Source organism: Eschrichtius robustus, chromosome 14 (genome assembly GCF_028021215.1).
Source record: "Eschrichtius robustus isolate mEscRob2 chromosome 14, mEscRob2.pri, whole genome shotgun sequence".
NCBI lineage: Eukaryota > Metazoa > Chordata > Mammalia > Artiodactyla > Eschrichtiidae > Eschrichtius > Eschrichtius robustus.
The window spans coordinates 25,145,394-25,158,840 of NC_090837.1; the positions used below are offsets into that span (position 1 = coordinate 25,145,394).

Consider the following 13,447-nt stretch of genomic DNA (forward strand, 5'->3'; position numbering starts at 1 on the left):
AGGGGGCTCAGCTGCCAGAGGAGCAGGGCTGGTTAATGAGGAAGTTAGCCCGTCAGTTGGAAGAAAGAGCCTTTCCCTCTCCCAGGGCCAAGGCGGGTGGAGGAGCTGCCGGTCACGGGGCTTGGATTTGTCTGGGAACCTGGGTCTCTGTGCGGAGCCTCGCCTCACCCCGACACGACAGCCGGGCTGCTGGCTTGTCAGGGGCAGAGCTATGGGGATGACACCGGCCGCGGGAGGCAGTGGCCCGGGAAACATACTCGCTGCAGGAGGACAAGGTGGTGAGACCTGTCACAAAACCAGAGTGGACAGGGCAGGGAGGAGATGACGACGGTGATTTAAAGCCCTCTGGGCCGAACTGCAGCACGTTCTGGGTTGTCTCAGAGAAGGCTCTATGGTGGAGGGCAAAGGGGGTGCCAGATGCCTCCCAGGCTGCAGAAGCGGAAACCTGGAGGCTCGGGGATATCTGGGCTTGCGGGGAAAAGGAGGAGTGGGCGCGCTCAGATGCTCTGTGATCCCTGCAGGAAACTGTTCTCCGAAAAATACAATGAACAATGGAGAAACCTTCCCATTGGGAAGGAAACGAATTTTAAAATGCACCTTGGGCCACACCAGGGGACAAGCATGGCTTAGTGAATAAAAGCAGAGACTACAGAGCTGGACAGATCTGGGTTCCAAGTCTTACTTGCATGTGGCCTCAGGCAGGTGAATGTACCGCTCTGGGCCTCAATCTGGCACGTGTGTCCCCATGCCTCAGTTTTCCCATCTACTTCACAGTACTGACAGGAAGATTTAAACAAGAAAGGTTTAACCCAGAACCTGGCACACAGCCAGTGCTTAATAAATGGTGGGTTTAGCATGATCGTTTCTATCTTATATCTTTATGGTTGCTGTTAACAGCCCAGAAAGAGCTCTGACATTTACAAGGTATGACCTTGACAAATTATCTCAGCTCTGTCAAGCCTCAGTTCCTTTATCTGTAAAATGGGATAATAATACTGACTTCACAGGGTTATTACGACGCTTACACGGCATTATGGGTGTTAAGACTCCATGCAAGGGAGACATTTAATAAACGTTGGTTCTCTCCTCTTTGCACGAGGCCGCCCTGCCTCTGGAGGAGAATGTGTGAGGCAGGAAGAGAAAGTCTGGAGTCTGAGGCACAAAGGTGGCCGGAAGTCATCCTGCAGGAGTGAATGCGATTGGCTCACTCTGGACCTGCCCCTGGCGTTTGCAGCCCATGGCAGTGTCGGCTCACAGCCCATCCCCTTCCGGTTTCTTCCCTGCTTCCGGTCTACCCCCAAAGGCCCCAGGGACCAGGCCCTGAGGCTCCCATTCAGAAAGAAGGAGGGCTCCCCTCCTGAACCCTCCGTCACAGGACCACACTCACCAGCTCCACGCACCGCCGGCTGGCCTCGGCCTCCCGCTGCACCAGCTCTTCCATGTCCACCTTCAGCTCCTCCAGGCGCCGCTGGTAATACTGGCTGCTCTCCCTCTGCTGGGACTCGGCCGTGGCTGCCTGTGAGAGCTCCTCACCCATCTTCATCAGGCTGTCCCGAAGCCGGATCACCAGGACCTGCAGCCCGGGCAGAGAGCACACCCCCACTCTGGAGTTAGAAGCCTGGGGCCCGACACAGGAGGCTCCAGAAAGAAATCTTTTGCTGAGTCTCTGTGCGTTTTTATAAAGTAATCAGGGTAATAATCCTGATTTCTGGTACAAAAATGAAGAAAACATAGAAAATGATAGCTGCTATTTGGAAAGGCAGTGTAGCTTAGTGACAGATGCTGAATTCATGTTCTGGGTTCAAATCCTACCTCTACCTCTTCCTGGCTGTGTGACCTTGGGCGGGTTATTAACCTCTCTGAGAGACAGGATGATGTCCGGGATGCTGTCAGGGTTGAACACGTTAAGTTATGCGGAAGGCTTAGCTTGGTGCCTGGCACACAGGATGTGCTGGGTAAGGGCTGGGAATTAAGATTTATAGCGACCTTCATTCGGCTCAAGGTCTGGGAGGTGGAGTGGCACGGTGGAAAGGACACTATGCCGGGGGGTCCAAATCCCTTCCCCAACATGGATTCTGGTTTCCCGATTTGTAAAATGAGGAAGTTTGAGCAAATAATCTCCCATGAGCCTCAGCTCTAATATTTCATGGCATTTTTCTTTGTGTGTGTGTGTGTGGGGGGGGTGGAAATCCACAAGGACACAATGAAACTATGAATAGAGAGAAAAGAGCCGTAAGCATCACCGGTGCTACAGAAAACCAACCCAAGGGCTGTTCTGCAGAATTCATTAGTCGGCCAACAAGCCTGGAACCAATCGATTCTGATGGGTAAATACTCGAGTGATGACATAAAATGCAGCTCACATGAATATTTTAGGTGCCTGCTAAGGACCCTGAGCCCCTTTCCAGATCAGAGACTGAATAATGGCCTAAAAGAAAAGCTTTGTTTCCTCTTTCCCCTTTCAACAGGAGTTTAGCAACGGTTTCAAAGGGCAACAGGAGGGTCATAAGAAAAGTAGTCCTCCAATTGTGTCCCCAAGGTACCCCATCTCAAGGACCTGGGATTCTACTAAATTCCAATAATGATGGCAGAGGGAAAAGTGAATTTGGAGATAGAATCTGCCATTTAAAGTTACTCTACAATTGTTTTCTTCTCTGCTCTCACTTGACCATGCTAGAATCAAGCAAAAAATGATATGTGATATAGCTCAAATTATGTATTTAGTCATTTAAAATATAGTAGATCAAAGTTTCATGGTGATCTGCAGAGACAATTATGCCTTGAGGGATCCCTTGAGCAATTCCGAGAACCACTGAGGGCCAAGGCAAAGAATTTTTCTCTGGTCTTCATCCAGAGCAGGCTTCTTAGAGACCAAAAGCCCAACAGGGGATTGGGAGTAAATGTTTCAGAATGAGAAGAGCAGCCTCCCATCGCTCAGACATACCGTCATACTTTGGGTAAGCCCCCTGGCTGCAGGGAGATTAGAACCTGAGACCAGGATGGAGCGAAGGTCAGGAGTCAATCTCCTCCTGTCACTGACACTACCTGGCTTTATCTTGAATAAACTCACTTGACCCCTCTGGGGCCATCTTCTCATTCTATCCTGCATGCCCCATGGGGCTGTGATGAACGTCACGTGGAGTAGCTGATGTGGAAGGTTTTGGCAATGGTGATCTCCTCGGTAAATGTCCCATGCCATTGGTGTACAGAACTAAATGTGAATACAGTCACTGAACTCCACCCCAGCCCATCCAAGTCTTACCCGTCCTTCAAGGTCCAGCACCAAAGCCACCTCCTCCTGTAAGCCTCCCTGATTCCCCAGCCTAAAAGGACCTCCATCCTCCAAAGCTCACAGCCCTCTCTCCTTATTATGGGTATTTATGTACATATCTTACCCACATCTCCTACAAAGCTCTATGCTTCCGGAAAACAGAATCTATTTAATACGTCTGTCTTCCACGCACCCAAAACAAAGCCTAACACACACTAGGAGCAAAATAAATTTCGCTCAAAAACAAGTGTCGGGTGCATACGTGGATGAGTGGTTGGATGGAGATGGGCAGAATTGGATCAATGGATAAAAACATGGACAGACAGAGGGGTCAAGGTCTGAAGGAAAAGAAAAGAATAGAGAAAGAGAAGAAAAAATAGAGAAAGGAAGAAGAACAAATGGAAAGGGGGATGATGGATGGACCGATGATGGTGTATGGAGATGGAGACAGAGGAGGTGACTAGGTTGAGTGAATGGGGAGCTTGTGGGACAGTGCGATAGAAGACAGGAAGGAGGGATGGAGGAAGGGAACTCAGGAGATGGATGAGTGATACAGATCCAGACAAAGGCATATGAGTGGACAGGTGGACGGTGGGAAGAAGGATGGGTTCACATGAAAGCCCTCATAGCTCTAGGCCTGAGCAATATTTACACGCCAGCAAGTACCTCAAATCTCTTGATCTGCACTTTCTGGAACTCCGTCTTGTTCTCCAGGTCACAGATGACCGCCTCCTGCCTGCTGACGATGGCTCGGTCCACTGTGGACTGCTCCAGGTACTCAATGCGCATCTGGGCCACCTGCAGCTGGGGACACACCCAAGAAGGCCGCTGACCACCTGGCAGCCCCGAGTCCCAGAATCAGGGGTCCCAGCAAGACCCAGCCCCGGGCCCATCCACGCTGCTCCTTCTCAGCTCAGGTGCACAAGCACGAACTGCTGGATCCCAGCTGAGGACCCCACACGGGACCCTGCCCCTTCCTGTGCCTTCAGCTTCCAAAGAGGCCTTTCAGTCAGTGCCTCTCTCACCTCCTCCTCCTGCCCTGATGACGCACCAAGCCGGGCTGTGGACAGCAAGCTTCAGCATCAAGAACACAACCAAGAGTGGGTTTGGGAGCCAAGCACATATTTCGGGGTTCCACACCTGGCTCCCCACTTTCTAGCTGGGTGTGTCGGGCAAGTCAGTGTCCTCCCTTGAGCCTTGTTTCTTCATGTTTGTGTGTGAAGGAGATTAGTGCCTGGTACACGGCAAGCCCCCGGCAAGCGGCCACTCCTGCTATTATTTTTGTTCTGCTTGTTGTCACTCTGTGCCCGAAGATACTGCTGGAGAGTAGGTCACTCCGACAGCCACCCTAAGTGGGCACACGCAATGGTTCTAGAAGAGCTTTGAGAATTTCATGGATGATAGCAACCCACTAGGTAATGAGGGAAATTTAGGGGTGTTTGGAGGAACCATGACTTCAAAGGAAGAGGTCACAAAGGATGGTGATCCTGTCTTGCACAGACCAGCCCCTTCTCCTTGGAGCCATTTCTCACGGGTAAACATCCTGCACGGAATGCCTGATGAGCCTCACTGCGTGGGGCATCTATGGATCCTGAACAAGCATGGGCAGGAGAGTGTGTGTGTGTGTGTGTGTGTGTGTGTGTGTGTGTGTGTGTGTGTGTGTGTGTGTGTGTGTGTGTGTGTGTGTGTGTGTGTGTGTGTGTGTGTGTGTGTGTGTGTGTGTGTGTGTGTGTGTGTGTGTGTGTGTGTGTGTGTGTGTGTGTGTGTGTGTGTGTGTGTGTGTGTGTGTGTGTCTCTCTCCCCCTCCCTCTCTCTCTCCTCTCTCCCCCCCTCCCCCTCCCTCTCTCTCTCTTCTCTCCACCCCCCTCTCTCCCCCTCTCCACCCCCCTCAGGACTGTCCTCAATCCATCTGTCATGCAACTGATGTTGAGTGAATGAATGAATGACAGTTCCCAGGATCCTCCCCCACAACACGGGGACTCTGAGCACGTACTTGTTCTTGAAGCTTGTGCTTCTCCTTCTTGGCTTCCTCTAGCTGCAGCTGCAGTTCCTGGATCTGCCCAATGTCGGCAGCAGACTGGTAAGACGAAAAATGTCACCTTGAGACCACAGGCTTTGCTGGAAGTCCCTTCTCCCCCTGCCCACAGATGTCTACGTATCACAGAGCATGACAACAGCTGCTTCTAAAGGGCACCTCACATCCTCCCCAGTATCCCTCATCTCGGTGTGCACCCAGTCACTCCCACTACACAGGCCCATAGCTTCGGTCAACTGTCCAGCGCTTTATTATACACCCTTGAGAACCCAGACAGAATGAGCTGGCTGCGGCACCCGGACCAGCATTCTGAGGGAGGAGAACTATTCTAGGTCAGGTAACTGGGATTCTAGACCTGGATACCAGCCTTGGCAAGCCACAGAACCACTCTGCACCTCAGTATCCCCATCTGTAAAATGGGCCGATAGTCTCTGCTGAGACCCTCTACATAGGGTTTGTCCAGAGATTAAAATGAGGCAATGGAGAGTAAAGGTCCTTTAAAAAAGAGTTGAACCAAACTGTTGAACGCGACTATCCCCAAAGAAAAGAACTCCAGAGGATAGGAGGGCCCCTAGCTTTCTATTTTCCACAGGCATTTATTATTTAAATTATTTATAATGGGCATACGAATCTACTGCTTTTGTAAATGAACAAATAAACTTCCATTTTGAACAAAAGTAAGTGTGATTCACAGTTGCTATTTACCTGTGTGGCATTTATCCCTCCAAGGTCCTAGCACCAGAGAGTGGCCCGACCACATCACCTTCTCACTGTCCCCACCTACCCCACCCAAGGCCACCAAGCCTTCTTCCACCCGAGGCCATTACCTGAGCAATGAGGTCCTTGTGCTTCTGCATGAGGTCGTTCAGGTCGTCCTGGTCCTCATCGATGCGCTTCAGGAGGTCTGCCCTCTCAAACTGCAGCCGGTACAGCTGCTCGTCTACCTGCGGGGGCAGGACGATGGCGGGTGAGAAAAAGGGGGGTAAAAGGGGGACTACAGGGGGCTGATGAAGAGCAAAGGCGGGGCTGGACTTCCCTAGCGGTCCAGCGGTTAAGACTCCCCTCTTCCAATGCAGGTGGCGTGGGTTCGATCCCTGGTCGGGGAACTAAGATCCCACACGCTGCGCAGCCAAACAATTTTTTTTAAAAATTAAAAAAAAAAAAAAAAAAAAAAAGAACAAAGGGGGACTTGCCTGTGGGTGTATCAGGTGAGTGAACATCTGCCTGTAAGGGAGGCCATGGCTGTGTCAATGAATGCTGTGTGTGTGTGTGTGTGCTGGGCCTGCCTGCGACTGCGTGAATGCAGCATGTGTGCACGTGAATGGATATATGTCCGTGTAAGCCTACCTGGGAATCTACATACATACAGTTTAAGTGTACATGGTGCACATGTGTCAGTGACCTCAATAAATATGGCTAAACTTAAATGTATATCTTACCTACGAGGGCATTTATTTTATATGCGTGTCTGGTGATTTTGTATGTGAGTGTGTACATTCATCCTTGCGTGAGCACGTGTGTGAATGTTTGCGGGCAAGTTCCCCTTGATCTAGCACAAATAAAATCTGGGACAAAAGGGCCAACGGGGATCTTGAGAAAAGCTTTTGCCAATAAATCTCTAGCTCTGTCTAAACTTCGGATTTCACATGTTGTGTATAAATTTAAGCCAACCCTGTACATCCAGACGGGGCACTTAGAAACCCACACCCAATCTTCACCAACATAATAGATCCATAATATACGTTCATTTGTTCCTGTTCAGCGTTGAGCACACAGTAGGCCCATTACAGGTGGCTGGGTCTCTCTTAGGAGTGAGCCCAAGTGGGCCCACAGGCTACCCTTGGCTTAGCTTAGAAGAAAGGATGTGAAGAAGTAGCCCAACAATAGTGACCAAGTGCTCTCGAGGGTGGCGGTGGCGGTGGCGGTGGCGGTGGCGGTGGCAGTGTGTGTGTGTGTGTGTGTGTGTGTGTGTGTTTGTGTGTACAGCAGGTCTACAATACATGGCCAGGAGCTGCTTCCAGTGGTGGGCACAGTGTGGGCTCACAATAGATAGCTGTGCTCCCACTTCAGGTGCTGAGCAAACAACAGGCTCGTACTGGAAGCATCCCCATGGGGCTGAGCACACACTGGGTCCACAGCAGGGTTCCTGGCCTCCCTTCGCACAGGTGAGCACACAGCCGACCCTCACGTGTGTCCTTACACCTTTGTAACGCTCAGCTCTGAGTAGGCTGCCTGTGCTCTCGGAGCGTCCAGCACCCAGTAGGTCTACAATGGATGTCTGTACCTCCAAGTACAGTACAATGAGTGCCCCGGTCCCTCCTCTAATGCTGCACACACAGTAGGCCCCCAGCCCCAGGAGGGACCGGTACCAGGCTCTTGCTGCGGGTCACGCTCTCCAGCTCGCTGTGCATGCTCTCCAGGTCGGCCGTCAGCACCTTCTGGGTCTTCAAGGCATCCTCACACTTGGCTTCACTCTGCTGCAGCTGGACCAGGCAGGAGGGGGAGGGGAAAGGGAGAGAGGCCTTGTGACACTGTCTCCTGGAACGTCCCTCCCCTCCAGCCCAGCCCGGCCCCTCCCAGGCAGAAGAGTACTTTACAGGTGACCCTCCCCTCTTCACGGGTGTTCATCAACCCACAGAGGGGGAAGCAGAGGTGTTTGCAGTAGGTGCAGCTGGGTTCTGAGCCCACTCAAAACTGAACTAGCACTGCCCCACGAAGTAAAGCCAGGCGACCCCCGATTCAGTGCCAGGAGCAAGTCCCCAGTTCCGTTCAGCAGGTATTTGCTGCCGCCCACTCAGTGCCAGGCACGGGGCATGCACAGAACAGTCAAGGTGGCCCCTGCCCTCCCGTGGCGGAGACAGGCAGGGAAAGGTAGTGACAGCCCCTCTGAGGGTACCAGGAAGGGGAGGGTATGGGGACCCTGGAACACAGGATGGGGGCTGGGAAGCCTTCCTGGAGGAGGTGTTCATAGTTCATTCAGTGGGGACTTGCCAAGTAGACATTTTTAACCAGAGTTGTGAACCCCCTTTTAAATGGTAGGCAAAATAGTCTGTGTGTGAGCATTTCCTGGTACATGACTTTCACTAGATTCTTGATGGTTAAGAGCCACTGACTCAAAGTTTCTCCTCCTCACCCTTTCTTTCTCTTCCTTCCGTCCACATGTACACAGTAGGCCTCCTATCCTAGCAAAGTGGGGCCATGGAGATAGGTACAATGACCTGTGTGGCCCCACAAGACAGCCATTTCCCCCGGGAGAGACCACAGTCATGCACAAACCCTAAGTTCGTTCTGCGATTGACTTTCCCCCTGATTTCTGAACCCTAGAATCTCCAAGCAGAAAACCACCTTATAAATCACTGAAGGCAAACATTTGAGGTTCAGAGAGGGGTGGCGCCTTGTCTGAATTCACAGAGCTACAAGGAGCAAAGGCACCACTTGTATCATCCAGACCGGCTCGCTTTCTCAACTGCCAGGCCACTGTCCCTCCAAAATAGTAAATGACATTAAGGCTGGTGCTAACAGATAGGGGAAAAAGACAAGCCAACTAGACCCCTACTGAAATGACATGCACACAATCTGATCCCCGAGGCCACCCAGTGAATGGGGTGCATTGATTTATGAAAGGAAAATGAGGGAGCCAGGGCAAAGGATGCCCCAAGGACAGCTGACAAAGGCGGGGCTCTGTGGGGAGAGTCCGCCTGGGACCGTTTTCATCTTCCAAACTGGGCAGAGAACATCTTCCTCAGAATGTCCAGGAGCTCACCCCAGACGCTAGAATAATAGTAATGACACGGGAGGTGGGGAGCAGGCAGGCTGCCATTCGTTCCAATATTGCCCGTCAGTCCTCCTGGCAGATCTGGGAGGTGTGCACTGCTAATACCTCCATTACGCAGGCTGGGAAACCGAGGACCCAGCCTCCCCCCACAGCTTCCCCACACGGCACCCTAATCCCAGCCCCACCCCACTGCCAGCAGCCTCAGCCCACAAAAGCCCCATCTTCAAGGCGCCAAGGAAAGCGTATTTCTGCAGCTCGGATCCGTGCTGGGCCTGGGAGGAGGGCTCGGTGGCCCGTTTCCCTCAGCGACTGGAAGGGATCAAGACACACTGAGAAAAATGATGTGGAGTAAGGGAGGTAAATGGCGTTGTTAGAGCATAATCGACAGAGGAAATGAGAAGTCAGGCGCAGTCTCATCTTCCCCGCAGGCGACTCCAGGGCCTCTGGGAAGGCCGGGGGCGGGGGGGCATTGCTGGGGATGGAGGGCCGCCCAAAGCCAGCCCTGGATTCACGCATAAGTCAGAGGCCTTGCTAAGGAGAGGCATTTAAACTAAGACCTAAATGATGCAAAGGAGACAGCCAGGTAGAGCTTTAAGTGGAAAGGTGCCCTGAGTGGAGGCAACAGCAAGTGCAAAGGTCCTGAGGCAGGAACAGGAAGGAACTTGGTGCTGCAGAACAGAAAGACAGCCAGTGGAGCTGGCCAGCTACACAGAGAAGGCCAGGAGGAGGCGATGCTGAGGAAGTGGATGGGGATCACCATCAGTGAGGCTTGTGAGCCAGGACGCAAAGCTTAGCTTTGTTTTTAGTCTGTAGGAGAACCACGGCTGCTCTCTGAGGACTGAGGAGGAGGGTGGCATGATCTCCCTCTGGCTGCTGTGGGGAGGAGGGGCTTTGGTGGACAAGAGTAGCAACAGGGCAGCCAGACAGGATGCTGCTGTGGTCTTCCAGGAAGAGGGAGGTGGAGGTGCTCCAGTCGGAGAGGAAGGAGAGGAAGTGGAGAGAAACGGAAGGGTCTGCGCAGGGCGGTGTGCAAGGAACAAAAGAAATGGGCAGGCAGGAGCAGATGGGCCAGCGTGGGAGAGGATGTCAGATAACTAGTAGTGGAATGGAGGTGTCCGGCGGGGCCCCGCTGCCAGGCCAAGTTGCTCGGCCCAGGGCCAGGAGGCAGGCGAGAGCCATTGTGAGTAGCTTGACAGGGCAGAGCCGATAGACAACAGCAGTTCCCCTCTGCTGAGCCCCTCCTTCAGCTGAAGGAGGGTTTCATCAACATGATGCTGCTGGTTCTCCTCTGAGCCCCTGGAGAAAGAAGGCTCTATTTTTATCCCCGTTTTACAGATGATATACCCAGACATGCTCCTTCCTTTCCCCAGTCTCCCTGGAGCAAGCAGGGAGAGGGAGGATTTATCCCCAGGCAGAAAGGAGCGCAGAGGCAGCATGCAGGCAGTGGAGGGCCTGCTGGCATTAGTCCCAGCTCCCACCGGGCTGGAGAGAGGACTATCTTGGCCCTGATGGTTTGGGCATGAGCGGCCACACCGGCTACTGTTGCTTGGGGACCATTTCCAGGGCACTGGGCTCTAGCTGCCTTGCTTCACAACAGCGCCACCACAGCGCCACAACACCTCTAGGAGAAAGGCGCCACCGTGAGGACCAACTGACCTCGGAGGAAACTGAGGGGAAGCAACGTGCTCACAGGCACACGGCCGGCAGCAGAGGAGCCTGGTTGTTCCAACTCCAGAGCTCAAACCTTAACCACTGGGCTCCGCTGCCCCTCATGGAAAGCCACGCTCTGGAAAGAGTAACATGGATTAAAATGAAGAGAGAATTCCAACTGCGGAGAAAACAGCCGAGTGGCTTGGTGCTACCATGGAAGCCACTCAAGCCGTGTCACGGTGACCTGAGCCAGGCGGGGACTGTAGAATGAGAGGTAGACACATCAGGAAGAATGGACAGAACTTGGAGTCTGAACCCACGTGGTGGCGCTGAGGAAACACGTCGTGACCGGAGCCTTCCAGGGATGCGCGAGTTCATCCCAAAGGGGAGAGGCAGGAAAGCACTACCCGTGTGGCATCTGCTAAGCGCCAGGTGCACCACGAGCGGGGCCAGAGCGTGGGCACTGGGGCCAGACCTGGGGGGTCTGCCTCTCGAGCCAGTCACTGAACTCACCACGCCTCAGTTTCCTCATCTGTAGAGTGGGGACGGTCACATCCTACCACCCGTGCGGGATAAACCAGTGAAAACATGAGCGTGCTTAGCACAGCACCCGGCACTGAGAAAACGCCAAAAAAGCAACGGTGGATGTCGCTGTTGTTTGTCTCCTTCAGCCCTTGACAGCCTGAGAAGTGGGGACTTTTAACCCCGTTTTAGAGGTGAAAGTGCCAGAGGCCAAGTGAGCTGTCAAGGTCACGGGGCCAGGGGGAGGCAGGGCCTGGACCACAATCCCAGGGAGGGTTTTTAGGCTTTCTGGCCGACTGGGATGTATGCAGGGAGGGTGCCAACCCCAGAGGCACACAAGTCAAGCAGGCCCAGATTTTCGCTGGGCCTGGGCCTACTGCAGCAACACCAGGAATCCCCCAGCCCATGGCCTCCGCCGGGCAGGCCCAGGGTTGCTGCTGGCGAGCCGTCTTAATGCCGAGCTTTAAAAATTTCTATTTATTACACTTCAGGGAGCAGGAAGAAATACAGGCCATCTCGGGCTGATTTTCCATTATGGTTGACGTGGCGTAAGAATAACTCACCGCACATTATTTCCATATCGGGGCTGTTTGACTGACGTTTTTATGAAGTCAGGTGGCAAACGGTGTCAGGGCTGAGATCAGCTCCCTCAGCGGTGCGATGCTGCCACCGCTGCTCTGACAGTGTCCTCCCGGGAGGAGGTCCGGGGGGAGCAGTCAGAGCAGCCGGCTGACAAGCGAGTCCCCGGGAAGGGCTCTGGGGGTCCCACCTCCAGCCCTGGCAGCCAGCCTGGCTATGAGGATCCCACACCCCCCTTTCAGCTCCAAGTCACCATCCGGTCCCCATGGACAAACCCTCCCAGGCTCCAAGCAGACCTCCACAGCATGGGGTGGGGAGCGCTGGGGGAGAAAAAGGCCCCCCGGGATTTCCATCCCTCTCCAGACCCAGCGTGGGGCGGGACCCACAACAGGCTCTCAATGACACAACTGATTTGATTTTCGCACAAGTTCACGTTTTTCTTTCCTTCCAAATCTTGTTTCGTGCAAAATCAATACAGTAACTTGCAAAGTATGTGGGTACAAAGCACCAAAATGTCTTTAACAGCCAGAAACTCATCTCCCCCTCGCACACGTCCGGTCACACTATCATTCACTCATTAGATCAGCCACCCTTCCCCAGGGGCTGCTGAAAGGCAGGGTGTCATTTCCTCCCCAGCCCTCTACCAAATGGACACCTTTGTGCATGAACGAAGGGTGTCGAAGCTCTGGCCTGGGGACATGTGGTGAGGTCCTGACTCTTGGACCAGTGTGGGAGGACACTAAGGGTCCTCAAAGCCTGAGTTCTGGGGGGCAAGGTGAGACGAGCGGCATCCAGGCTCGAAGCGCTGCAGCAGCCCAGGGGGCTGCCGTGCACATGGGTTAGGAGCCTGCGCTCTGACACGGTGCCAGGCGTGGCTCTGCCGTCACCCATTTAACCCTGACGACAACACGCGGAGCTAGGGTCAGTGGCCATTCTTGTTGCTACTGTTGAGGAAACTGAGGGATAGAGGGGTGAGGTGACTTACCTAAGGTCACCCCGGTACTACGTGGCAGAGCTGGTATACGGAACTAGGCAGCCTGGCTGCCAGCCTGTTATGCTGTACTCCTGTAACAGCAGTGCCCACCACGCATGCTCCAAAGGGAAAATCCGGTGATGTGACTGCACACGGCTGCTCTCATTTCTTTTGACAGCAGCATCCTATCTTCTCTGCAAAGAATGTCCACCCCGCAAATGTCCATGATGGGGCCAACCCTCCTCCCTCCAGCCCAGAGAAGATGCATGCAACTCAGCCTAGCCAGGCAGAGCACCACCTCCTGCTGGCCACAGTAGTTGGTCGTGGGACAACAGCACGACGGACACCAGGATTTTGTCTGCGACTACGGACACAAGATTGGCTCTTTCTGATGCAGGATATAAGCTTGGAGTGTCTGGGGGCCCTCCTGCCACCAAGAAGGAAGAGATTGCCTAAGAATACAAGGTGACATCAAGGTCGTTGAGGCGAGAGACACATTCTTGATGACATGGTTGGAGCACCTAGATCCAGCCAAGCCTGAAGGCAATCGCAGCCTCAGAACTTTTCAGGTATTTTGGCCAATAACGTCCCTTTTTCTGCTGGAGCAAATTTGAGCTGGGTTGCTGTTACCCAGAACCCAGA

The 13,447-nt window shown here is 53.4% G+C and overlaps 1 protein-coding gene across 2 annotated transcripts in view; it reads right to left on the minus strand.

The window, feature by feature from the left end:
- Window positions 1-13,447, minus strand: part of MYO18B (myosin XVIIIB) — a 218,080-nt gene that overhangs the window by 57,651 nt on the left and 146,982 nt on the right. For both annotated transcript variants that reach the window (XM_068563218.1, XM_068563217.1), the window contains exons 34-38: window positions 7,676-7,789; window positions 6,134-6,250; window positions 5,265-5,348; window positions 3,938-4,075; window positions 1,388-1,573 (exon numbers count right to left, since the gene is read on the minus strand). In XM_068563218.1, coding sequence (XP_068419319.1) covers window positions 1,388-1,573; window positions 3,938-4,075; window positions 5,265-5,348; window positions 6,134-6,250; window positions 7,676-7,789 — 639 coding nt within the window. The remainder of the gene's footprint in view (window positions 1-1,387; window positions 1,574-3,937; window positions 4,076-5,264; window positions 5,349-6,133; window positions 6,251-7,675; window positions 7,790-13,447) is intronic.